The 25,968-nt window shown below is 39.1% G+C and overlaps 1 protein-coding gene across 5 annotated transcripts; it reads right to left on the bottom strand.

Moving 5' to 3' along the window:
* On the bottom strand, positions 1-25,946 carry FAM76B (family with sequence similarity 76 member B). 5 transcript variants are annotated; one of them, XM_036324633.1, is made up of 10 exons: positions 25,697-25,946; positions 24,078-24,142; positions 22,973-23,027; positions 21,714-21,869; positions 19,023-19,222; positions 15,962-16,009; positions 15,185-15,265; positions 14,392-14,527; positions 12,191-12,292; positions 1-2,577 (listed from the first exon to the last, which is right to left on the bottom strand). In XM_036324633.1, exons 1-10 carry the CDS (start codon positions 25,799-25,801, stop codon positions 2,488-2,490), a joined length of 1,038 nt encoding a protein of 345 aa, XP_036180526.1. In that variant the 5' UTR covers positions 25,802-25,946; the 3' UTR covers positions 1-2,487. The 5 variants fall into 5 exon arrangements, with proteins under 5 accessions (XP_036180526.1, XP_036180527.1, XP_036180528.1 ...); XM_036324634.1 differs by having other exon boundaries at positions 14,392-14,524; XM_036324635.1 differs by lacking the exon at positions 25,697-25,946 and adding an exon at positions 24,963-25,241.
* Positions 25,947-25,968: the final 22 nt, after the last annotated feature.

Below are 25,968 nucleotides of genomic sequence, written 5' to 3'. Positions count from 1 at the left end.
AAGCTTTTGACAAGTTTTATTGTGAAATATTAGATTTAGAAAAAAGTACAAAATGTCAACAGTTGGATGTGTACAAGTACAGTATTTTAAGTCTATACATGTGAACAGCTTAACAGGTTCACCTCAGAATGCATATTTAGACCAATACAATCTAAAAAGGACTGTAATATTCACAGGCTATTAATACGTAAATAGCTTGAGCCAAAATGATCCACACTGGTAAATGCTAATAGCTGAAAACAGGCTAAAAAGCACAATACAGCACACCATAGTATCTCCTTACAGGTCCACATTTAAAGAATATCAGCTCATTATGTCAATACACTATAGATCCGGGACTGGGACTCAATTACTAATACAACTGAAATAATTTTAAGTGATAAAATAAAGTCATGGGAAAAAGAGAGGGCATTTAATTAGTGCTAAATACTGTGAAACCCCTAAAAGATTTTAGCAAAGTTTAATTATTTAGATTGATTTTCAATTTTCAATGTTACCTAAAAAAGTGGGAAGGGGCACCTTTCCTTTGCAGCAGCTCCAAAAAGGTGTAAGAACTACTATACATCTTAATTTAAAACCATAATAACCACAGTGGATTGTCAAATGACTATAATCAGAATATAAAATATTAAAATCTGTGATAAGGAGGCAGTATCTAGCATTGTTCAAAGTACTGAAATTTATGAAGAACATTACATATAAGGATCTCATAAAAATAAACTGGTTTAGTTCTTCCAAGTCTTACAGATTCAGTCTTTTGCTATCACTTGAAAATTACCCTAGATTATGTTTTCAAATTTGGCAAGGAATTATTTTATATTACTTTATAATGAATGACCATAGGAATAATCTACTGAAACATGAGTCATATTACAATTACAATTATCCTGTGTTCTGAGAAAAGATGACCTTTGATGAGATTCATAATCATTGCTTGCTTAAAAACAAACCTTTCCAAAATTGACAAATTTAATAATCAGTTTACTTGAAACAAATTTACCCTGCTCATAAATTCCTAAGAGAAAGAACTCTTCCACTCTATCCAATATACTAGCAATGCCTGATGCTTTAAAATTTAAATACAAGTCTGAACTGGCATATATTAAGTAGGCCATCAATTCCATTACAGGCTGAAAACAGATGGATCAGAATATAATTAGTCAATAACTTCCCATAACCTATCCCACCCTACCTTAATCTTTTATAGACAATTTTAAAGACTCTCATATAATTTTCTTATAAATAGTACCTGAATCTTAAATAAGATTCCAATTTATTCAAAGATAGTCACAGATTGATTTAAAAGTTATTTAATTTTTTCCAGATTTGCTTTAAACTTACAAATTAAGTATGGTGTACATAAATATTAACTTAGATAACCACATATTATAAGGAAAGCATATATATGGACCACTGCAGAAAAATTATAAATTTTTAAATTTTTTATAAAAGAAAAATAAATCAAAACATGTAACTTATAAAATATGAACATGAAGCCATATCACATAAAAATAAAATTACTCTATCAGAAGTGATTTAAAATTAAATCTTTGGGAAGTATTTTGACTAATTCAATGAATTCAATGACCAACAACTTCCCATTTTACACAGAAACAAACCATAAAATCATCTAAAGTTTATATGCATAATCAGTTCTTAATGCAACCTCAAACATTTTACTAGCAAGTTTGATTTCCTTTTGAAATAGGCTCCTATACATATGCATTTATATACAAACATTTATTAAACATGATTTTAAAACAACTATGTACAAAAGATCAACATTCCTATAAATAAAAACATTAGGTGGCAAAAAGGCACTTGTAAGTAAAAATCCACAGTTTATACAAAACAAAACACATTTTACCTTGGGTACTGTACAATAAACATTAATTCCTAATCCAATAATGAAAATACTAGTATACTAACTAATGTTAATTATGTAAATTTAAAAACATATTTACATATTCTCTGAAGTTCATTTAATAAAAGCACCATGATTCCTAAATCAATGTTGATGCAAAGTGAAAAAACAATCACCAAAAAAAAACCCAGTGTTCACCATTTTCCTTGTTTAAAAGCTTTTGTATTTCTAAATTGAAAACTGTTTATTTGAAATTAGCATGGTGTAAAACAAAAAAACAAAGCAAAACCCTGCTGCTATGATTTCTTAAAACCATACCTACTCTATTATTGCATGTTACATTTTATAAAAAGCACTACTCATGCACTCCTTTACAACTGTTTAATACTATTGCTGGCAAAAAAGTTCCTGGATATCAAATAATATAAAGTTACTTCAAACCAGTTGAAGTTTTATTTGGATGTTTTACAACTTAAAAATGCTTATCAGTTACAAAAGTGAATAGGAAATATGCCAATTCATTTGGTGTGCAAAAATATTTTTTCACTACACAGAATTTAAGGGCTTTACTGAAATTTTTTAAAATTTACATTTTCAGCAGAAGCATTAAATCAATAACTTTCTCAAGGGGATGTTAGTATACTTCCACTTTTGTCAAACTTTTTACCCTTTGACAATGCAGCAACCTGTTTGAGTAGTTCTCTGTTTTTGGCCTGTGGGAGACAAAAACATTTAAAAGATTTAAGATTAACAATTTTTGAAATATTAAGACATGCTGAAGACTACTACTTAATTAATGCTTTTTTTTTCACTTACAGAACAAGATTTCATTGAAACACTAACAATTAAGTAAGAGTATACTTAGATTCATCTCTTTAACTCTGGCTATGTAGATGGAAAATTATAGATTGGTTTGTAAATGTCAATATAATTGTTGTCTAAGGATATAATCATTTAAAAAAAAAACAGGCAACTTAAAGTGAATCTGCTTAAAAGAGTCAACATTTTATTTTATTATTATTTTTTATAAATATATTTTTACTGACTTCAGAGAGGAAGGGAGAAAAACATCAATGATGAGAGAGAATCATTGATCAGCTGCCTTCTATACACCCCCTTACTGGGGATCGAGCCAGCAACCAGGGCATGTGCCCTGACTGGGAATTGAACCTTGACCTTCTAGTTCATAGGTCGATGCTCAACCACTAAGCCACACTGGCCAGGACAAGAATAAACATTTTAAATAGAAAAAAAGTTTTGGCTCTTAATCATATAAACATGAAGTGAAAAGTTTTATTTTAAGATGAATAAGATCAAATGACTCAAGTGATGATCTGGAAGGAGTATTTCCCTACGAAATGTACAAAGCCTTTTATTTTACGCTCACCAATTAACAGAACAAGCTGAAGAAGTCCTTTTTGCAAAACGCTGACTTTATTACTTTGCCACAAAGACTCTAAGCTTAATGATATTCAATACTTAAAAAAATACCCATCAGAACCATCCTTCCAATCTTATTTTTGTTCTTTTAATTGCCATTTTGTGCTGGCTTTGATATAATTTGAGCAGTTATATCATCATTTTTAGTTTCATTAAAGGGTGAAGTTTTTTTTTTCAAAGATTCAGAATTTCACATTGTCATCGATCTGAACTGAATTTGCATTTCATTCAAATGTTGCATCCACCACTGACGAAGACACTACCCTTGAGCCAATGTGCTGTGTCATATTTTGACTATCTCCCTATGTAATCTCCTGACTATGGAAATGTAAATATAGTGGGGCCCTGACTTACGAGTTTAATTCGTTCCGTGATGGAGCTCGTAACTCAAATTACTCGTATGTCAAATCAAAAAGTGAACAAGTGAGACACGTGATGCTGGGCTGATGTTGTGGCATTCACTGTGACGTTCGCTGTGCCAACTAGCGGTGGGGTATCTGAAGCTGGCTCGTAACCCGAATTTTAGCTTGCAACTCAAAGCAAAAAATCGGCCGAGAGACGGCTCGTATTTCGAAAAACTCGTTAGTCCCGACACTCATAAGTCAAGGCCCCACTGTAATGACTCTCCATATATACAAGTACATTAATGATCAGATCCTTTCGGAGCTTCTGAGCCAAAATGGGGACAGTGCCGACAATAGTTTGAAATCTGAGCACTGTCCTAAAATAACAGAATCCTATCTAATAAAAGAGAAACACGGTAATTGGCATACGACCGCTACCCTTCCCATTGGCTAATCAGGGAGATATGCAAATTAACTGCCAGCCAAGATGGCGGTTAATTTGCATAGTATCTGCAATGCTGGGAGGCAAAAGGGGAAGGACTGAAGAATGGTGATCTGCAACCCAGGCGGCAGGCAAGAGCTGGGGGGTGGGCAAAGGCCGCCTTCAGCCGGTGATCGCCATCGGAAAGCCAGTTGGGGTTGCTGGCTGGCCTGCGCACAGCTATTGCCATGGCGATCGGAGGGCGGGAGGGCCAGGGCGCAGGCCAGGGGGCAACCCCAAACTCCCTGGGGCTGGCTGCTGGCCTGCTGCCCCGAGATCGCCATGGCGATCGGAGGGCGGGAGGGCCCGGGAGCAGGCCAGGCAGCAACCCCGGTCCCCCCGGGGGCGGGGTTGCTGGCTGGCCTGCGCCCTGAGATCGGAAGGGCGGGAGGGCCAGGGCACAGGTCAGGCCGAAACCTGACCCCCGGGGGCCAGGGTTGTAGGCTGGCCTGCGCCCAGCGATCGCCATGGTGATCCGAGGACGGGAGGGCCTGTGCCCCGCGATTGGAGGGCCGGGGCGCAGGCCAGGCCGCAACACCGGACTCCCGGGACAGGCGGCTGGCCTGCGCCCTGAGATCACCATGGTGATTGGAGGGCGGGAGGTCCCGGGAGCAGGTCAGGCGGCAACCCCGACCCCCCAGGAGCCACCTGCCCGCACCCCTGTGCAGCCTCTGAAGCCGCCTGCCCACAGCATGTGCAGCCACAGAAGCCGCCTACTCACGCCTGTGTACAGCCACAAAAGCCGCCTGCCGCCGCCTGTGACCTGATCCGGTCCCGGGTTGCAGGCCCGCACCCGTGTGCAGCTGCAGAAGCCACCAGCCCGTGCCTGTGTGCAGCCGCAGAAGCTGCCTGCCTGCAGCATCCCACTATGATCCACTGAGTTATGAGGCCAGAGAGTAAGGAGAACTTCCACCCCTGAGTCAAAGTGGGGAGCGGAGGACACGGCCTCCCCTCCTAAAGTCGCTAAAGGACAGGACCTAACCTAAGCCACATCCTCTGAGACAGCTGGGCAGGCACCACTGACCCTGTCTGCAGGCCGGGCCCCCCTCCCACTTCCCCTGTCCCTGCACAGCTCCCATAGCTCCCCACTGGCTGAGTCAGGCACAACAGGTTTGCAGCCACGGGGGCGATTTAGCAGCTAATGAAAAATGCAAGAACGAACAAATGAAGCAGCTACTGCAGTGGGGAAAAGATGTTCATCAAATTCGTTGTCGCTGAGAAACTGAGGCAGCCAGCACAGGCCCCTGCACATGACGAGGCTTCTGCTTCTAAAGAAACTTCCTGGGTTAGAGGTGAGGGGGTGCTGCCTTTCCCATTTCAGCACTCTAGGAGGAGTCTGTGCTCCCCCTCCTGGTATTCTTAACACCCAGAGACCCCTCCCCAGTCCAGGCAGGAATGTTCCACGCTGACCGCCTCCAGAAAGCAGAGAACAAAGAGGCACTTCTTGACTTCAAGCCTCTAAACCAGTGATTCTCAACCTTGGCTGCACATGAGAATCACCTGGGAATCTTTTTAAAATCCTGATTTCTGGGCCTCATCCTCTGGAAATTCTGTTTCTTTGTTATGGGGTAGAGCCACAACATTAGTAACAAAGAAACAGAATTTCCGGAGGATGAGGCCCAGAAATCAGGATTTTGAAAAGATTCCCAGGTGATTCTCATGTGCAGCCAAGGTTGAGAATCACTGCTCTAAACAGACTTGACCACTGTGGGCAAATACCTGCAGCTGAGAGGGGGCAGGTTCTGGGTGTCGAGGTCCAGAACGTGGAAGACCTCCTGGGGGAGCAGGGGATCTGGAAGCCTGTGTGCTGGGTCAGAGACACGCCTGCCTCCCACCCTCCCCTGCCCTGCACATAGACGTGCCTGGACTGGGGTGAGGAGGAGAAGGAGAACTAGAGGGAAGGAACACTGAGTGTTTGTTGGCGGCCACGTAAAAAGGACTGTGACCCTCCCCTCCCGCTGCGTCACTCCCTAAGGCAGCAGGAGACGGAGGGTCTGAGAGCAGCCACACAGCTTTGTGGCCGTGACCAAGGCACCAAGATGGTGTCCGTGCAATGGGGCTGAGGAGGTGTCAGAGGACCTCACCCCAGAAAACCCAATAGCTCTTTGTGTGAGAGAGAGAAGGTGGCAGGGAGGGAGGGAGAGAGCAAATTGGACTCAAAAGGCCTCATGGCCCAGATGAGGAGAATATACCAGGGATCAGCATGGACTTGAGCTCTGAGGTGAGGGTCAAGACAGCTGGGTGGGGGCCAGCCCAGACAGAAGACTGAGTAAGGTCCAGATGTTGACCCTGCTCGGTTCTTTGGCACCTCTGCCTGAGATATAAACTGTCTGACATGGAAGTACAACTCCAGAGAAGGGGGTGGGGAACCTAAGTTAAATAATATTTTGTTTTTGTTTTTTCACTTGGCAGAATGGGGGCTAAAGTTGAAGTTAGGTTTGGTTACTAAACAATAAAGAAAGCAACATTTCTTGCACACCCGACTGTGTGGTCTGAGTTTGCTGCTGCCTATAAACCGAGAAAAAGTTGTAAAATGAAGTACTAATCTCTAGGGTTTAGGTCAGACCGAGGAGTAGTGCCACTCAGCCAGAAGCTGGCTCATGGCTGGCCAGTGCAGTGATGGTGGCAGGAGCTTCTCCCACCTCCGTGGCAGCACTAAGAATGTCCAACTAACAGTTTAGGCCCGACCCTTCGGGGCCTAAGCCTTTAGTCCGACATCCCCCGAGGGCTCCCTGGCTGCCAGAAGGATGTCTGACTGCAAGCTTAAGCCTGATCCCCCGGGGAGTGGGCCTAAGTCAACAGGCAGATATCCCCCAAGGGGTCCTGGACTGCAAATGGGCGCAGGCTGGGCTGAGGGACGCACCCTTCCCCCCCGCCCCCCAAGTGCACAAATTTTGTGCACCGGGCCTCTAGTTTTAAAAGATATCCTCTGGTTATATTCCAAACCATTTCCCTTCACAAGTCTCAAGAGTTCTTATTATTTAGGTAGACTCCATTTTAACCTCAGTGCTCCATCTTCTACTCTAACTTTAGCCTTTCTATGGCAACATAACACCCTGCCTTCTCTGCATACCATCTTAAAAGCAGTTTCATGAAACAGAAACCTTTGCAGGCTTTGTGCTTTCACTTCCCCACTCTTTTCCAATCAAACTCTCCCTAATTAATACCTATGACCTCCAAAATGCAAATATTCTTAGAGCAATCTTATATTTGTAAATCAAAAGTTTTTTTCATGTTTGACTCCATAATTAACAGCATTTCTCTGTTCTTGGTTGTTAAATATTTAAGGTGGTAATTAAGAATTTCAATTTCAAATTTAGAAAACCATCAAGAATTTAAAAGGGCCCTGACCGGTTTGGCTCAGTGGATAGAGCATGGGCCTGTGGACTAAAGGGTCCCAAGTTCGATTCCAGTCAAGGGCATGTACCTTGGTTGTGGGCACATCCCCAGTAGGAGGTGTGCAGGAGGCGGCTGATCGATGTTTCTCTCTCATCAATGTTTCTAACTCTCTATCCCTCTCCCTTCCTCTCTGTAAAAAATCGATAGAATATATTAAAAAAAATTTTTTAAAAGGATTTTTATTTTTCCTTAAAACTAAAGTTGAGAAATTCAGAGGACAAATCATTAAGAATGCCTGACAGTTAGTGATCATGATCAACTGCCTATTACTCAGCTGACCAGTCCTAGTCAAATGTAGATTTTAATTGTTTTCTTCCTTTCTTTTTTTAAATTTTTGAGGTGACATCTATAATAATAAAAGCGCAATATGCCAATTAGATTGGACAACCTTCTGAACAAAGCCGGGGCTGCAAGGGCTGAGACGGCTGCCATGGCGGGCGGGGGCCAAGGCAGAGGCAGCCACCACGGTGGTGGGGGCCGAGCCCCTTGCACAAATTTCGTGCATCGGGCCTCTAGTTGGTTAATAAAATTATTATATAGGTTCCAGGTGTATAATTACAATTCTATTACAGATCATCTGAAAACTCCATTGTGTGTTCACCACCCAAAGTCAACTCTCCTTCCAACACCATATATTTGACTTCTTTTACCCCTTTACTACCTCTTCCCCACCCGCTTCCCTCTGGTAACCATATTGTTATTTGTGTCTATGAGTTGTTGTCTATTCATTTGTTGATTCCAGTTTTGTATCTCATATATGAGTAAAATCATATGGGTCTTGACTTTTTCTGTATGACATTTATTTCCTTAGCATAATATTTTCAAGAGTGATCCATGTTGTTGCAAATGGCAGTATTATTTGTTAGATACAGATTTAATTTATAACTGAAATAGACTTACTGGCCAAAAAAGAAGTATCTTAAGAAACAAATTTTAAAATACAAATTTATGAAGAGCATGAAAAAGGATATGTCTGCAAATTTGCTTCAAAGAGATCTCTATCAGATCTGTAAGCTATCCTATATAATAAAAGCCTAATATGCTAAGTGTCCATTCGTCTGGTCAGCCATTCAACCAATCAAAGCATAACATGCTAATGATATGCTAAGGCTGCTCAACTGCTCGCTATGATGTGCACTGACCACCAGGGGGCAGATGTTCTAACAGGTAGATTAGCTTGCTGCTGGGGTCTGGCTGATTGGGACTGAGCAAGAAAAGCCTGACAGGCTCTGGAGCCCTCCCACAGGCTCTCCCCTGCTGGCCAACCTCCTGCATCCCTCCCCGGCCCTGATTGTGCACCGGTGGGGTCACTTGGCCTGGCCTGCGCCTCTCGCAGTCCAGGACCCCTCAGGGGATGTTGGAGAGCTGGTTTTGGCCTGATCCTGCAGGTCAGGCCGAGGGACCCCACTGGTGCATGAATTTGTGCACTGGGCCTCTAGTATTTCTATAAAAGCATAACAAATTATTAAAAAGTTAATCTTCAAATTTTTTCTCTCAATCAAGAAACAAAAAATGAATTTATAATTTTCACATTTTAAGTATGAAATACCAGAACTTAAAAATTCGGTAATGATAGCAATTTTCCCTTTTTAATTCTACAGCAGCTAATTTTCAATCTGTACTTACATATTCAGTCTCCTAATCATGACACTAATAAATTCAATTGCCAATAAATTATGTTAAAAAAAATGCCTTTCAGAAAAATAAACAGTACACCAGTTGTTAAATGGAGACAAGCCTCAAACTGTCTATTCTAATATAGGTACAAAAATATATTTTATAATGCAGCATTTAAATATAAGCACTCAAAATTTATATGCTAATATAACTTCTTTATTACACACCCTTAAAAATCCATTACATTATTTTAAAACTCTTAAGCAAGTTAAGTTACAAATGTTTAGAAATGCTGTCCTAACCAAAAGGTTATCTAGAATAGGAAGCACACATATCCTGCTTTGAATCCTGGCTCTGCTACTTATCTGCTATGTAATCCAGAGTCTATTTTTTCACAGGTAAATAGAAACTTCACCCCCCCATAACAGGAGTTGAAAGAACTAAATCCTATTAATAAAAGTCTAATATGTTCAGTGTCTGGTTGACCGTTCAAACAATCAAAGTGTAATATGCTAAGGGCACTCAACCGCTCGCTATGACGTGCACTGATCACCAGGGGGCAGACAGCCGACTGGTCGACCAGTCGCTCTGACATGCACTGACCACAAGGGGCAAATGCTCCAACCAGTAGGTTAGCTTGCTGCTGGGGTCCAGCAGATCAGGACTGAGTGAGACGGATCGGACATGCCCTGGAGCCCTCCCACGGTCCCTCCCCGACCCCAATCGTGCACTAGTGGGGTCCCTCGGCCTGGCCTGAGCCCTGTTGCAATCCAGGACCCCTGAGGGGATGTTGGACAGCCGGTTTCAGCCCTATCTCACAGGCCAGGCCGAGGGACACCACTGGTGCATGAATTCAAGCACCGGACCTCTAGTAAATATATAAAACACTTAGCCAAACACAGTAGCTCCTACATAGTAGGCACTCAAATGTTAGTACTCTATCCTCTTTCATCAACTCCTAAATGAAAGGAAGCTGCTTTAATCTGTTATTCTTGATATTTTAGATAATTTAGGGTGTTTGTGGGTGTGTTTTTTTGGTATTTTGTGCAATTTTTCCTTGTTATGTTCAATGCTTTTTTTCCCCAGATTTGATAGTTTAAAAAGTTTTGAGAGCTATTATAGAATAAGGTAAATTTCCTGCTACAGGGTTCAGTTTCTTATCACAAAAAGATAAGACAAAGAGTTAACTATATTTACTCACCTACTAGTACATGGTTGCTAAAGGGAATGGGATTAAAAGAGGGTATTTAGCTGTAATAGAATGACTCCAGATATGGGAAAGTGGTCTGATAACAAGAATAAAACAGAAAATCTAAGTAACATGAGATGGTAAGAAAACTATAGAACAGGAGAAAGTACAGTCAAATCAAAGTCAAAAGATATAGATAGGTTTCTATGTCACTTCCAACTAATTATATGAACACAGTTTCATACCACATAACAAAGTTATCTTAAGGAGCAAAAAATGATAGACTATGTAAACTCACATTGAAAATGTCATACTTCTATATAAATATTAGTCATTATTCTCTCGTATGAAAACTTAGCTATCAATCAAGATGCCAATCAGGCTAAAATGACAAAGATAGTAAATATAATAAATACTGTAAATACACTAAAAAATGAGACAATAAATTGCTCTTTTGAACAGAAGTACTAAGTTTTATCATATTTAAATACCGCTCACAGTTTTTCTGTTACTTCATTCTGGATTAACTCCAGAGTTTTGGTTATACCACATTAAATCAGATCAGAGATCATCATACAGAAGATTTTGTCCCCAGGTAATCACTCAACATTAATAACTGAATGAGGAAAATAAGAGTAAATAAAAATAAAAATAATTAGTGAACACAGTTCACTAAAAATAAAAATAAAACTAATACTTGCTGGTGATGATAAACAATAATGCATAAGAAATCTAATATATGGGCAATCTCCCAGGACAGAGGGAAAAGGGGCAGTTACATAAATCACCACGCATTCAAAGAATTACCTGAATGCCTATTATGTGCCAGGTTCCATGCAAGATTTCTCTTCAAAATTCTTTGTAATAGTACAAAGAATAAGAGTTAAGAGTAGACAGAGATAAGAGTAGATAACTTGTACTTCAAATTTCAACAGGATTTCCTAAATCTAATTCTAATCTTACACAATTTAAGCTATTTATGAAGAATACAAAGCCAAAAGATAGACACAGCAAATATTCTTTGGTGTTGCATTGTTTAAAACAAAAAATAGGGCAAAATCCTTACTTCCCAAGCTGCACTCTCCCATCAAGAGTCTAAAGCTGTGTACTGGCATGTGCTATGCTTTCAAAACTTCTGAAAACCCTGTTACCCAAAGATTAATTCTACAATGAAAGACCATAAACCAATAGGATATGTAATTAATTTAATGTGGTCTAATTTCTAAATTTATGAAACCTAGATGAGAAAAAGCTTGGATGTTCTCCATCTCAGTGTGCCAGACATCAGATATTACCTTCTTTGTAACTGTGGTGACTCTTGGCTTCATCATTCAGTTGTTTGCTATATAAAAATCCTACTGAGTATATATACTTGTCAGTATTTTGAGATTGACCAAGTGCCTTACATCACTGCAAACAATGTAAAGTTCCTCCACTTGAGGCCCTGAAAATTAGTTTTCTACACCCATCTCCCTTCCCATTATGTGGGAGGAAATAGGAAGAATAATTGCACAATGTACTAAAGACCTTGTTTTCACATATCCAATATTTAATGTTTTGCTTTACAATGATCACTGTAATGCCATCCTCCTCTAAAAATTTCATTTGATGTTTACGCAGAAGTTTTCAAAATTAATATTGAATCCCCTATTGAGTGATTTCTTTTAATGGGAGTAGGATTAAGCAATAACTTTTAATGGGTGTAGGATTAAGAACTATTGTGAAATCTAAATCAAAGCTGAAAATGCACCAAATATGCATAAAACGGGGATACCAATACCTGTCAAAGGCAATGAATACTATTAACAAAGTTTAGCTTTCCTCTTCTAATAGTGTATATAAATAATGTCACTTACCTGAAGTTGTTCCACAGTTTCTTTGTGAGCTTTTTCCATACTGTTCATCTTTGTCCTCAAGTTTGACTCTTGGTACTGAAAGTCTGCCTTTAGTTCAGTTAACTAATAAAAACAAAAAACACCATATAAATGTTTATGTGTGTGAGATCATTTTAAATATTCTTTACCATAAACTCACAATTCATTATAAAAATGGAAGATGTGAACAATGGCTTCCTGAGTTTTACAACGTATCTATAATTTCTCCTTTGTGAAATGATAAATTGTCTACTTTAGTATAATTTTAATGTTAAAATAGTATTAAACCATCATTTAAACTTTTGAAAAGTTGCCTTTTTGTTTCTATTAAGGGCTTTAGCCCAGCTAGTGTGGCTCAGGGGTTGAGGGTGGATCCAGGAACCAAAAGGTCACTGATTTGATTCCTGGTCAGGGCACATGCCTGGGTTGTAGGCTGGATCCCCCACCCCAGTAGGCAGCGTGCAGGAGGCAGCCAGTCAATGTTGTTTCTCTCTCATCAATATTTCTATTCCTCTCCCTCTAGAAATAGGAAGGCTGGCTCTAGAAATCACTAAATAACGTGAAATAAATTCAAGAAAATAACTTGCTTGTCTTAGATGTACGTTTATAAGAAAAACTGCAAATATGTAACTACTTTAGACTTACCATTATTACTTTCCTTACATCACTGCTAATCCCCATACCCGTTAGTGTTTTTTAAGAAAAAAGGAACACTAACAAAAGCAGAAAATTCAATGTATGCACTAATATAGAATAATTATGCTAGGAAAAGGAAAAGTAGCTAAAAAAGTCAAAATTCCACAATTCATTACTACTTGGTTTTGGAATCATTATTATAGTAAACTTACCATTTTATTTAACCTTTATCTGGGTTAATACAGATATACCAATCTTAGTGCAATAGAAATGTCTCTGAGATTTTGAGCATGAGACAAATTTCCATAAAAGCCCACTAATATAAAAAATCCTGCAATAAAAAATGACCCTAAAAAATAAGACACTTACAACTATCCTATTTTTCTTATGTCAATCCTAAATTTCCTATACTGAATTTGCTTAAAATAAGGTACAAATGTATTGAAAAAAATTTAAATCTGCTAAACCATCAAGGTATGGGAAAATGTAACATTAAAGTTGTTGAATGCCAGAGGAAAAGCTAGCTCAAACTGAAGCACTACTACAGATACTTAGAAACAGGTAATTCATGTACATATTTATAATCTATATTATAAAAGGACTGTGGCCCTAACGCTGTAACAACCAAAGACTGGCGTGGGTGGGTGGGGCTGTGTGATTTCGCGCACTGGGCTTCTAGTCAAATTATAATTTTAAAATTAATGTTTGTAATATTTTCCTACTGCATAAGATATCTCAAATAGAATAAACTAGTCTACGACAATAAAACAAGTACAAATGTAGGTTCTACCCTCAAAGGTGAGAGTCTCTATTGAGTCTTAGAACAGTAATAGCATTATGAGCACTTACACATGCGAGGAGCTGTGGTAAGTACTTTACACGTTCATTTAATAGTAACAACCATCCCATGTGATGGCATTAACACTCTCATTTTTAAAATGAGAAAATTGAGATCCAAAAAGGTGAAAACATTCTGCTCAAGTTCACCCAGAGAGTGTCAGAACTTTTCACTAAATAGGCAACATATTTTGATATCCTTTTTGATCAAGTCCCATAAATACTTCCTTCCTACAAAATGATTTTAGACATGTAATGCTAATCACTGACTAAAACACAGGAAATTACCACAAATTTACTTTCACCAGTTATTTGATCTCGACTGAAATAAATACATGATTGGATTATCACCAACTATATTCAATTGCTTTCTTAAATCGTAAGAATTCACATAATATACCATATATATCTCATTTTCAAATTAATACATTAGACCTATTTTAAATTACAGGCTTACTGAAAACTAATGTTCAGAAATTATTACAATTCTAATTAGCTCTCTATTGACTCTTAGAACAAAAATTCTGAAAGACTATTTTATCTATCTTCACTAATGGCTTAGGTTCCAATTTGGGCTTTTGTTATGTGTCCTACAAGAATCATGTATAACAAACATTACCATTTATTAAAGAAAGTCTAATAAAATTCACATTTATCAAGCAAGAGTCAAAATGTAAGTTTTACCAGGCTTCAGTGAACCATGTACTTACCTTTTTATCTTTTTCTAAAATGGTCTGGTCTCTCTGCTGTAAGAGACGTTTAAGTGACATCACTTCTTCTTTCAGTTGACTTATAAGGACAAAATTGTCTGTTCCCCCACTATCTGCTGACTGATTTATAGAGCTACTAAAAAGAAAAAAGTAAAACAGAGTTAAATGAAGTAGAAGGAAAATAAGCAAGTGTTCAAATTGCATAAATTAGACAATTCCACAAACATCCTTAAGGCTAATGCAAAAAAATATGTACCTGACAGAAATGGATGCAACTGGCAAATTACCTTACTAATGGCACACATTACATACACCTGCAGAAATATAATTCAGTATTAGCTTTTAGGGGGTCAATACTTCTAGTGTAAAGCAATAGGCAGCCAATTTGTACAGTAACATCAGCAAAGTTTTGGCTAATGAACTAAAACAAAGTAACGTTCATACTACTTTACATCTAAAAACATTTTCCAAGCAGGCCAATTTAAAATATCACAATTAGATTTGTGTTTCATTGAAGAATTATTAAGATAAAAAGAATGTTCTCTATTCAGATTTGTTTTCCTTTTTTCAAAACCCAAATTTATTTCCCAAATAGAACAACATAGTTCAGTGCCACTTTCTTATTGCCAAAATTAAGTTAAAATTTTTTAACTGTTATGTTTACTCTTCTGAATGACTCAAAGAAGTCAATGTAGAAGATACATGTTTCTGTTCTTTCACCTAGTAGTAACTGGCAATCAACTATAACTGTTTTCAACTAAGTTGGATTTTCGCTAAAGGAATTCATTTTTACCTATCTCCATTAGATGGCTTAGATTCCAATTTGGGCTTTTTCTTTGGAGTTTCATTCTGAATTGCTGCAGAGGATTTATGGCTGAAACCAAACATTAATAAGAATAATTAGAGGAAAAAGGGCTGAGGCACCAAATGATGTTATTTTTCTTCCCCCCAAATATTACCAAACATCATTGATTTTTTTAAAAGCCTAAGTAACAAGGTTAATGGGAAATCGCATTTAAAAAATACTTTTCAATATACTTCAGAAAATATGTTAACACCAGAGGCTGGGTGCACAAAATTCGAGTGGGGGGGGCAGCGGCAAGGGGGAACCCTCTCCAATCCGGGACTGCTAGGGAGATGTCCGACTGCCTCTTGCAATCCGGGACCACTGACTCCTAACAGCTCGCCTGCCTGCCTGATTGCCCCTAAATGCTCCCCTGCTGGCCTAATCACCTCTAACCGCCTCTGCCTCGTCCTGCACCCAGGGGCCCAGGATTTCCTCCTCTGGCCAGTTGCAGGCATCTGGGACCCGGGCTTCCTTCCCTCTAGCCAGCCGCAGCCGCAGGGGACTGTGGGTGGGGAGCTTTGTGCAGGCCGCAGGTGCCCGGGACCACAGGACGGGTGGCTTGTCCCTCTCCTGGGCCGCAACCTGGCTGGTCCCCATTCCTCTCTCATGAGCTCATTTGTGCCTGGCTGGTCCCCATTCCTCTCTCACCAGTGTTGAGTGTCTGAGCCATTACGACGTTGACGACCATTTGCACATTAGCTCTTTATTATATAGGATATTTACCTCTGTTTCCACAGTCCCTGCTCTTGTTCTGGACTCAGATTGCTGATTCTGAAAAATATACAAATGGCATCTAATAACAACATTTATTTAATACATCTACATTTAATAACATTCTTCCCAATGAATTTACACTATATATGCTTATTATAATCTCTTGTTCAGAGAAAGGCATATTCAATTAAGCAAATATATATTGAATAAATCACATTCTAATAAGATGCATTCTAATCAGATGACTGCTAGTCATCTTAAGTTCTTCAAAAAAGGTACAAAGACAGGGACTGAATTTTATTTTAATGAGGACCTCCAAATTCAATTTACTATCATACTAAGGGTGGGAGGATATGACCATGAAACACCACAAAAGGGATTTATAATTATAAACTCTGAGAATCATCATACTTAGGCTGCCCTTACTATTTCAGATAGATTTCTACCTTTAGAGTCAGGGCTTCCTAATAATCCTACATGAAGATTCTTCCTTTGGAGTAATTCAAGTTGCTCAAAATAGTGTATCAACTTGAACCAGGAAATATCTTAACGTCTTTGTTTCCTTCCTACTTTTTCTAAGAACTCTCTCCAAAGTCTCTAGATCTTCCTTTAATCAGTACTCTGAAGAAGTCATCCTGAAATACTGGGAAATTTCATAGTAACAACTGATTTAACTTTTACTTATAATTAGTACTATACCACTTCTCTTTCGTTATGCCATAGTATCAATACAGCCACTTCATAATGCACTATGAAGCCTACAAACTTCCCCCCGTCCTTGCACATTAGCCAATTCTCCATTAACCCCTAGTTCACTGACTCAACATGTATAGAGCATCTACTACGTACATATTTATACAATAAAAGAGACGTAGAAGCCCTGGGTTGTGTGGCCTTTTTCAAGGTACTTAAAATTCCTTAGTTCCCTCATCTATAAAATAGATATAATACATCTGAGGATTAATGAGTTATTTGTGTATGTATAAATATGTATGTATATATATACATACACACACACGTCTGTGCATAAATTTTTTCTATTGTTTTAGTCTAGAAGTTTTTTTAAGCAAAAGTAAAAAACAAATCATGTTCTTAAAAATCACTTCTAAGTAAATATCATCTAATCTATATACCTGAGTTTTTCCTTACATGTGGCAATGTATGGCAACCCTAAGAAATTCAGCTGCCATTTTGTTTATTTTAAAAAACTTCATTAGTAGCAGTAGCAAACCATAAAATCTCATGTGAATTAATGGCACTATCCAGATTTCAAAGTGAGAACTATCATATTAATAATGATTAAACTGAAATAGAATTATCATCCTCACTTTCTGAGGTAGGCCATTTCTGGATCCAGACTGACCAGATTTTCTTCCCTTCCCCCCTTCCATCACTGTATTTCACAATATGTATGCTCCTCATAATTTTTCTAATCTACTGAACTGAAGATAGGACCCCACAAACTGGTTAGTTGCATGTCAAAGGTCTGTATCCATCAAATACAAAACAGTATTTGCATTTCTTAAGTAGTCAAAAGGAAAAAAAGTCAATCCCATCCTCTCTCCCTTTATTTTTGAAACCTGTGATTTTTAAAAGATTTAAGTTCCAGTCCTAGAATTTGATCTTATAAGCATACTCTGAGTGTGTCCTTTCACATCACACTAAGACCAATTTATCTGTAAAGGACAAAGGAGAGGGACACTTCGGCTGAGTCTTAGCAGTAGGTCTGCTGGATACCATTTGTCATATTTTTTGTTAAAGCAAGAAACAGAAAAAGGAAAGATTTGCTCCTCGGGGTATTCTGATATAAAGACCACAAGATTTCTTCAAAATAGCCATATTAAAAGTCACCATTCGGTCTAGCATTGTTACATCCAGAAAGCACAACACAATAAGGAAAGAAAGTGGAAAAAATTGCTCCTGAAGTAAACAACATCATTGCCTCAATAATACCCCATAATCTAATATATACTTGCCTTGATTTAAAATCAAATTTTAATTAGAACCATGTTATATTTCCTATATATCACTAATTGTGTTCCTAACTAATTTATGTTTCCTGTAAATAAAATTAAGTTTTGCCTATCTAGAACTTTAGACTCATAGAGAAATTTTGGGGGGAAAAACAGTGAACTCTTCTGAAAACCTGTATATGATGTTCCTGTGTTCTCCATTTAAATACGTGTTCGTGTTTCAATATTCTTGATTTTTCCCTGCATAAAACCACACTTAAACATCTTTATAGTACAGACGTTAAGTGTTAAGCTATTACTACTATATAACTCCCCCCCATTTTAAAAATCAAGGAGTTCTTTATATTTGAATAGAGTTCCTATGTATTTTTTAAAAATACAGCAAAGCACCACCAGTTAAAAAAAATTACTTCTCACACTTTGAGAACTTTCAAGATTTCAAATGTTTCTATCATGGTCACTAATGATAGTGTTACAATCAGTTCTCAATAGTATTGAATTTACATTTCCTACTCACTGGTTTAATTGTTTTTAACTAAAACAAATTAATGGTAACAAAGGTAAATATAATTTTTACAAGTAAAGTCATAACAATTATTTAAATAAAAAATTTAAAAAAGAAAGAAAATTGCCCTGGCCAGGTGGCTCAGTTAAGTTGGAATGTGGTCACATACACCAAGAAGATTTCAGGTTCCATCCCTAATCGGGGCATGTACAAGAGGCAACTGATCGATGTTTCTCTCTCACATGGATGTTTCTGTCTCTTTCTCTCCCTTCCTCCTTCCTCTCTCCCTTCCTTTCTCTCTAAAAAACCTGGGGTGAGAATTAAAAAAAAAATGAAAGAAAATCGAGGCTTTTTTTTAAAAAAAAATCATCACTTGTATTTTGACTCCATAAAATTCCCTAAATGTCCTATCTTTATTATAATGGTAAATAGCTAAACACAGTCCATGTGTACAAATTAAATACATTGAATAAAGTGGGGAAACTATAGACACTCAAGAAGTTTACCCTGTACCATGGAAACCAGCACATAGCTAATATTTGGCATTAAATGCCTGGGAGGATTTTTAAAAACATGATTTCAAAGTACTTACTTGTGATGGCCACTGCTGTGACGATGGTGATGGTGATGATGGTGATGATGATGTTTTGAATGATGCTGGTCTTTCTCCGTAAGAGATGAAGATGATGAATTTGAATGGGAAGATCCCAGGCTCTTCCTTTGTTCTTTTGTCTTCTGTAAAACTCTTTTGTATGATAAAGTACAGAGCCAGCATAATAACTTTCCATCAACCTTTTTAAAGAAAAGATTTGTATTAGATTAAGTGTACCTATTAACTGGCCATAGGTGAAACCAAGTAATATAAAGTGCTATAAACTTCTAGCTGTATTTACCTCTCCCCCACCCCCTTCTTCTCTCTCGCTTTTACACATACATACAGTGTTGCAAAATGGAAGTAAAATTTAGACTTTTCTGAAATTTGGGAAAATGCTTGTTTGGAGTCATAAAGTTGGTCATAAGGGATGATATCTAGACTTCCGTTAGTTTTGAGATATTGATTACTTTGGAGAGAGAAAGTTGTTTTCTTATTACTTTGAAAATTGATGATATACTTCAAAAAAATATTACCAAAACACTAACTTTAATTCTTAAATCAGTGTAATTACTAAAATAACAAAGTATTTTCCCCTACAGCAAAAACTATTAATTTATATAAAAAAGAAGAGCTTGAATAACATATACAGTGATTCTCATTATTTGCAGATTCTATTTATTTTTTATTTTTTTATTGTTTTTTTTACAGAGAGGAAGGGAGAGGGATAGAGGGTTAGAAACATCGATGAGTGACAAACATCGATCAGCTGCCTCCTGCACACCCCCTACTGGGGATGTGCCCGCAACCAAGGTACATGCCCTTGACCGGAATCGAACCCGGGACCCTTTGATCCATAGGCCGACGCTCTATCCACTGAGCCAAACTGGTCAGGGCCAGATTTCACATTTTTAAATTCATCACCTACTTGCTGAAATTTAGACATAACCCTAAAGTCAACTTGCAGCACTTTCGTGATCATCCATGCACATGCACAGAGCAGCAATTTGTGTAGCTGGATGGCAACAGGCTGAGCAAAATGACAATCTGTTGACTTCTTTTAGCTCTCACACTGTAAACAAGTATCCTTCTCATGGTCTAGCAGTGCCACGTGTTTTTTTTTTTTTGCATTTTGGGCTTTTTATTAGTAATTTCACTGATTAAAATGGTTCCAAGGTGTAGTGATGTGATGTGTTCCTAAGAACAAGGCTGTGAAGTACCTTATGCAGAAAATACATGTGTTAGATAAGCTTCATTCAGGCAGTTTTAATGCTGTTTGCTGTGAGCTCAATTTAATCAATCAACAATATATATTAAAGTGTCTTTAAACAGAAATATACACAAAACAAGATTATGTGCTGATCGCCACGTTGTGACTAGAGGCAGGAACCTATTCCTATAATTATCCTTAGGAGCAATGGTTCAGTATTCACTAACTCAAAGTTTGCAGTAACTTTATAGACTACTAGAGGTCTGGTGCATGGATTTGTGCACCCGTGGGGTCCCTGGCCTGGCCTGTACCCTCTCGCAATTGGGACCCCTCGGGGGATATGTCAGATAGCCGGTTTCGGCCAGATCACAGCAGGCCAGGCCGAGGGACCCCACCAGTACACAAATCCGTGCACAGGAACTCTAGTATGCATATAAGATCTTTGGTTAATCTCTTCCCGCCCTCCCCCACCCCCCCTCCCTCCTCCCACCTGAGATTCATCAGTCTGTTCTGTTTCCATGCTTGTTCATTGAGCGTCTGCTCCCTGGTGGTCACTGTGCATGATAGCTACCAGCCAGTCGCTTAGGCTTTTATGTATATAGATAACTACTACCAGTAACAAGAATCACTTGTACATGTCAAGGGGGAGGAAAAGAGACTTCTTTCCAAAATTATTCAGACTAAAACTATAATAATAAATTAAGTTTCTAGCTTCTATTTGTTCACCCAAAAAGTGCTGGAGGAACATTTCTTATAAGTAGGGTACATATATTGCTGTGGGAGCAGCTAGGGGAGCTCCTCAGTTAGTCACTTTCCAAGTCAACTGAAACTGACAGACAACAGGAGGCCTGTGTGAATGCTGATCAGAAGAATGCCACATGCATACACACACTTTTTAGGCCACTATAGGTAGAGAAAAACAATGATTTAAAATATGAGCCCCAAATCAAAGGCACAAGACTAACTTTGAATTACACATGTTAATGTGCCATCAGGTAGTTTTTCATACCAGTAACTTCAAATAACCAGCAAAAGTATAAGTAGCTATAAGGATGTAAAAGCAGTAATTCTCCGAAACCAATTGTTAGATAACCAAGTAGTACAGAATAGCCTAAATGTATCCAGTATTTAGGGAATAAACTTCTACTAATTTAATACCTTGGTTAGGTTAATCACTATACCATTTATTCAAAAAACATTTATACAGGTACAGATGATGCAAGGAATGTACACTATAGGTGAGTTTTCAACTTTAAAAAATTGGCATATGCATACCTTGATACAGTAATTTCAATTGATCAACATCTATCTACATATGATGCAAAGAAAAGATGCACTGTTCCTACACTTTCATCTAACTACCTGCTTTCAGGGACCCAAAGAATACATCAAGTCTCACTAGTGTATTAGTTATAATGACTTCCATTTGTTTGGTATTTTATTTAATTTCCAGAATATGTCATAACATAAATAAAACATACCTTCTTTCTTCCTTCCTCCTTCCGATCAAAAGCACATTGTTGTTTGCACTGTTCACAGGTCTGAGGTGGTCCATATTTCTTTTCTGAATTTGTGCAACGCTGACATTTCGTACCAATAAATGCTGCAATTATGTTACAGTACTGGCAAGGCTTAGGCTGAAAAACAGATATATATTTTTTCTTAACTGAGACATTTAAAAATGTTAAAAATCTGCTGCACAAAATATACCCAATGCACAATTTCTGGAATTAAGAAAAATAGGTAAACAATTTTTTCTGTTAAATATAGCAAGTCCTCAGTTAACATCAATGATGTGACTTTAAGTGAAATAATGTATATGAAAACCATATGGTAAAATGTCATATTCAATAACATTCATAATGTTTATGATGTTTCCATTAATTTAATAAAATTTATTTCTAGTTATGAACTTTTTGTTACTCTATTGAATAGCTAAAAAAGATGAGAAACATTTATGATTTGCAATGTATGTTATATAATACACTAACTACAGGGGTAAAAGGTCTTAAAGAATGAAAATAGAAGTACACACTGATAGAAAATTTTCATGTATCCAGTATTTAGGGAATAAACTTCTGCTAATTTAATACCTTGGTTAGGTTAATCACTATACCATTTATTCAAAAAACATTTATACAGGTACAGATGATGCAAGGAATGTACACTATAGGCGAGTTTTCAACTTTAAAAAATTGGCATATGCATACCTTGACTTTCTTTTGATATTCAAAAAACAATTAAGGATTTTGTAGAACCTTAAGGCCTACACTTTGACTAATCATGACTGTAATAGACCAATAATGGCTATAATATACATGATAAAAAAAAATTTGTACTAGAATAACGTCCTTACTTTTGTGAGTAAACGCCTGAATTGTGCTGCTATATAAAAATTGTTGAAGGTTCTGAAGGGAAAAAACCATGATTATGCCAACTTTATCGGTAAGTCGGTTCTCCATAACCAGTTTATTATATTTGAATCTTTAATGAATAAATTATATTTGAATCTTTAATGAATAACTTTCACCGTTTTTTAATATATATAAAACATGCACATATGACTGTTTTTAAATATTGTCATCTTCCCCAGACTGTCTACAAAAAATTTATTTCCTGAAATATTTTGACATGTTGAAATATTTAAGAACTACATATATATTTTAAAAGGTCCATCTTTGTGTAAAACATTAATTGACCAGTGACAGTAACATGAAATGAAAATATATGACATACTTACCGTGCCAAACTGCTTCACATTTTGAGCACACTTCTTACAAATTGTATTAGTTTTGCTGAAAAGGAAATTGTAGGTGATCAAATTTATGTAGCTTTCAGAGATAACTGGCATGATGCTGATTTAAAACAGATAAAGAATACAACTTGCTTTAGTACTTAAAACTCACTCAAATAAAAACTAACAATTTTAAAAATATACAAACATAAGAATCTTTTTAGGGTTATCTATTATTCAAATTTACTCCTCTTCCATTACCTGAAGACAGTGATTGGTGTGCTGCAGGAATCTTTAAAACATGCAATATCTGACTACTTAGCCAGGGGCAATGACCTCTTTTCCCTTAGATTGCCAAATAATAACAGCCAACACAACAATAACTGTCCAGTGGAAATGAAATAAAATTTTTTTTTGTCAGATAGGCAAAAAATATCTTTTTTGGTGTGCTGTAGAATTTTAATAATTAGTTTACATGTGCCATGAGATGAAAAAGGTTGAAAACCACTGACTTAAGATAAATGTTTTATATACATTTTCATTGTGCGTTTTTGGTAAACAAAGAGTCTTAATGTTTGGTATCTTGTTGCAAAACCAACACGTGCCACTATTTATGCAGAGCATCGTAAGTCAGCGCCTACCTAACCGCCCAATGGCCTTCTCCACTAGATCATTCCACACCAATTTATGAAGAAATTACTGTTCTTCTCTTAGGTTACTCTCTTACGTGTACTCTAATTTTCTAACAAGAACCATCCTATTAAAAAGTCCTAGATTTCACTCTTGGAAGATAGTTGGTAACACTATAGTCGTTCCCTCAGGTCCATGTCAGCACTAATATTGTGCCATATTTTTAGCTTAAGAGTACATGCTTATATTTGAATTTTTTGTTAGCAGGTCTATTCATGTTCCATACAATAATTTATTTCCTCATGTTCAAACGGAAGTCTAGAGAAACAATTACCATTAATTTTTTGTCAACATTCTCTCTTCCGCAACTTAACATTTAAGAAGCTAAACCATTTTTTAAAAAACACCTTAAATGTGGAGTTACAACCCCCAAGTATTCCTTACAGACAATATCTTTATCAAAAAGTGTTGTTATACAAACCTCTCTTGTTGAAACTCTGATCTGCAGTAAGTACATTTTACAATAGGATGCGCAATCCGACATTCCTGTAGTAAGACAGTGAATTGATCAGTACCTCTCTCAAAGTCCCAAGTTTCACTTTTCTGGTTTAAAATTATTATCTAACCTAGGCAATGTCTAAAACATTAATAAGATTTATTGGGGCGACTCATCATACAAGTGGTGTAATTCCTTAGGGAAGGCATGGGTGTCTTTGTCTTTATTAGATGGAGTTGGGGGGGGGTAATGCTACTGATAAATTAAGAAAAGCTGTCAGGGCCGACTTCAAGCACCGCTTAAATGCGAAACTACTCATTATTGTGCACCGTTGCTCACAGACAGCACCCCGGCTTTAAGGGGCTGGGAGGAGCTCCAAATCATAGAGCATTCTGTTCCCAAGCTAGTCGCTTCGCTTTCCTGGACAGGGAAGGAGGATGCCATCAGCTTTGCTGCTTCAGGTTCCTAGCAAGAAAGTGCAAAAACCGTCCCCTGCCTCCCGGTGGAAGGAGAGGGCAAACCAGGCAAAGGAGGGGAAGAAAAAAAAAAAGAAGCCCAAAACCAAAACATCTCCAGCCCAGGGTCTCTGCGGCACAGACAGGTGGCTGTCTCTCTCCGTCAGCCCCACCCCCGGGACCCCGGAATGTGGCCCGGGTCCGGACCCCTTCCGGGCGGGATTGCCTTCCTCTCGGGGGCCTTTGGCAGCTGGCGCCCGGGTCATGCATGAAACGGGTCCCCGGGCGTGGGGGCCAGGGCTCCAGAGCCCCGAGGCGCCGGCACCGAGAGCGGGGATGCAGTTCGGCGGGCACCCAGCTCCCGGAGGCTACGGCCGAGGACACCCCACCCGCCCGCCGCCCAGCGCCCACGGACCTTGCAGAGCTGCTGGCCCTGGGAGAGCTCCTCGAAGGGATAGCGCTGGGTACACTTGGTGCAGGCGTACAGGGCCGAGGCCGCCATCCTGCTCCTCGGTCTCCTCCACCTCCGCCCGCTCCGAGGCGGGGCCCTACGGGGAAGTCGGGCGCTGCCGCCGCCCGGGCCGCGGGCTCCTCCTCCGCCCCCTCCCCCTACCTTAAGCCCACCAGGGCCTTGCCCGGGGAAGCCCGAGCCCTGCGGACGCCGCCGTCTCCCTCCGCCTCCACTTCCGCCCCAGCCCACCCAGTGACGCCGTCCCAGCCGCTCCCGCTCAGGCCCCGCTGGCGGCGGAGGGAGACGAAGCGGGTTGCTGGCTGCAGTTTAGCTGCGCGGCAGAGGATCCGCTTCCTTCTTGGCCCCCCTTCCCCATCCCTGATTAGCTGGCCGAGCTTCTGCGTCACTCGGCCGCTCTTCCCAACCCCTAACCCCGGCGACGCAGGGAGCTCCCACAAAGGGAGGAAGTCGCTGGCCAATCAGCGCCCGGCGCTCTGGGCGCGGGAAAGCCGCTTTAAACTCGCCCCGCCCCCCAGCAGCCAGTCTGAGGTTTGGGTGAGAGCTCCCGGATCCAATTGGGCAAGGGTTCGCGAAGGGTTACGCTCGGCCTCCACGCCCCTTCCCTGGGCTTGTATTGGACCAGATCGTCAAGCCCCTCCTCTTTCTATCTGCTATTGGCCAGAAGGTGAGTACTTCACCTGGACTGACGTCCCGGAGTCAAGCGAACGCCCTCCTTGGCCTTTAGTCCCAGAGTACCGGTGCAGTGTGTGAACTTCGCATTCGCTTTCATTCCTAACGGTCATTCGGGTCAAGTGCCTTAGGAGACAAAACACGACCCCTCGCCCACGTCTACTCTGGGAGACTGCTCGCCCTCAGAGCTGTCTAGCAGCCACCGCCTTAGCGCCGTGGCGTTCTCGGCTGCGCGCTACCTTGTGACGTCACCGGGAGAAGAGGCGGATTCGCTCCGACT

This window comes from Myotis myotis, unplaced genomic scaffold, assembly GCF_014108235.1.
Source record: "Myotis myotis isolate mMyoMyo1 unplaced genomic scaffold, mMyoMyo1.p scaffold_m19_p_10, whole genome shotgun sequence".
Taxonomy (NCBI): Eukaryota; Metazoa; Chordata; class Mammalia; order Chiroptera; family Vespertilionidae; genus Myotis; species Myotis myotis.
The sequence above is the reverse complement of the archived record's forward strand: the minus strand, read 5'-3'. Positions and strand labels throughout refer to the sequence as shown.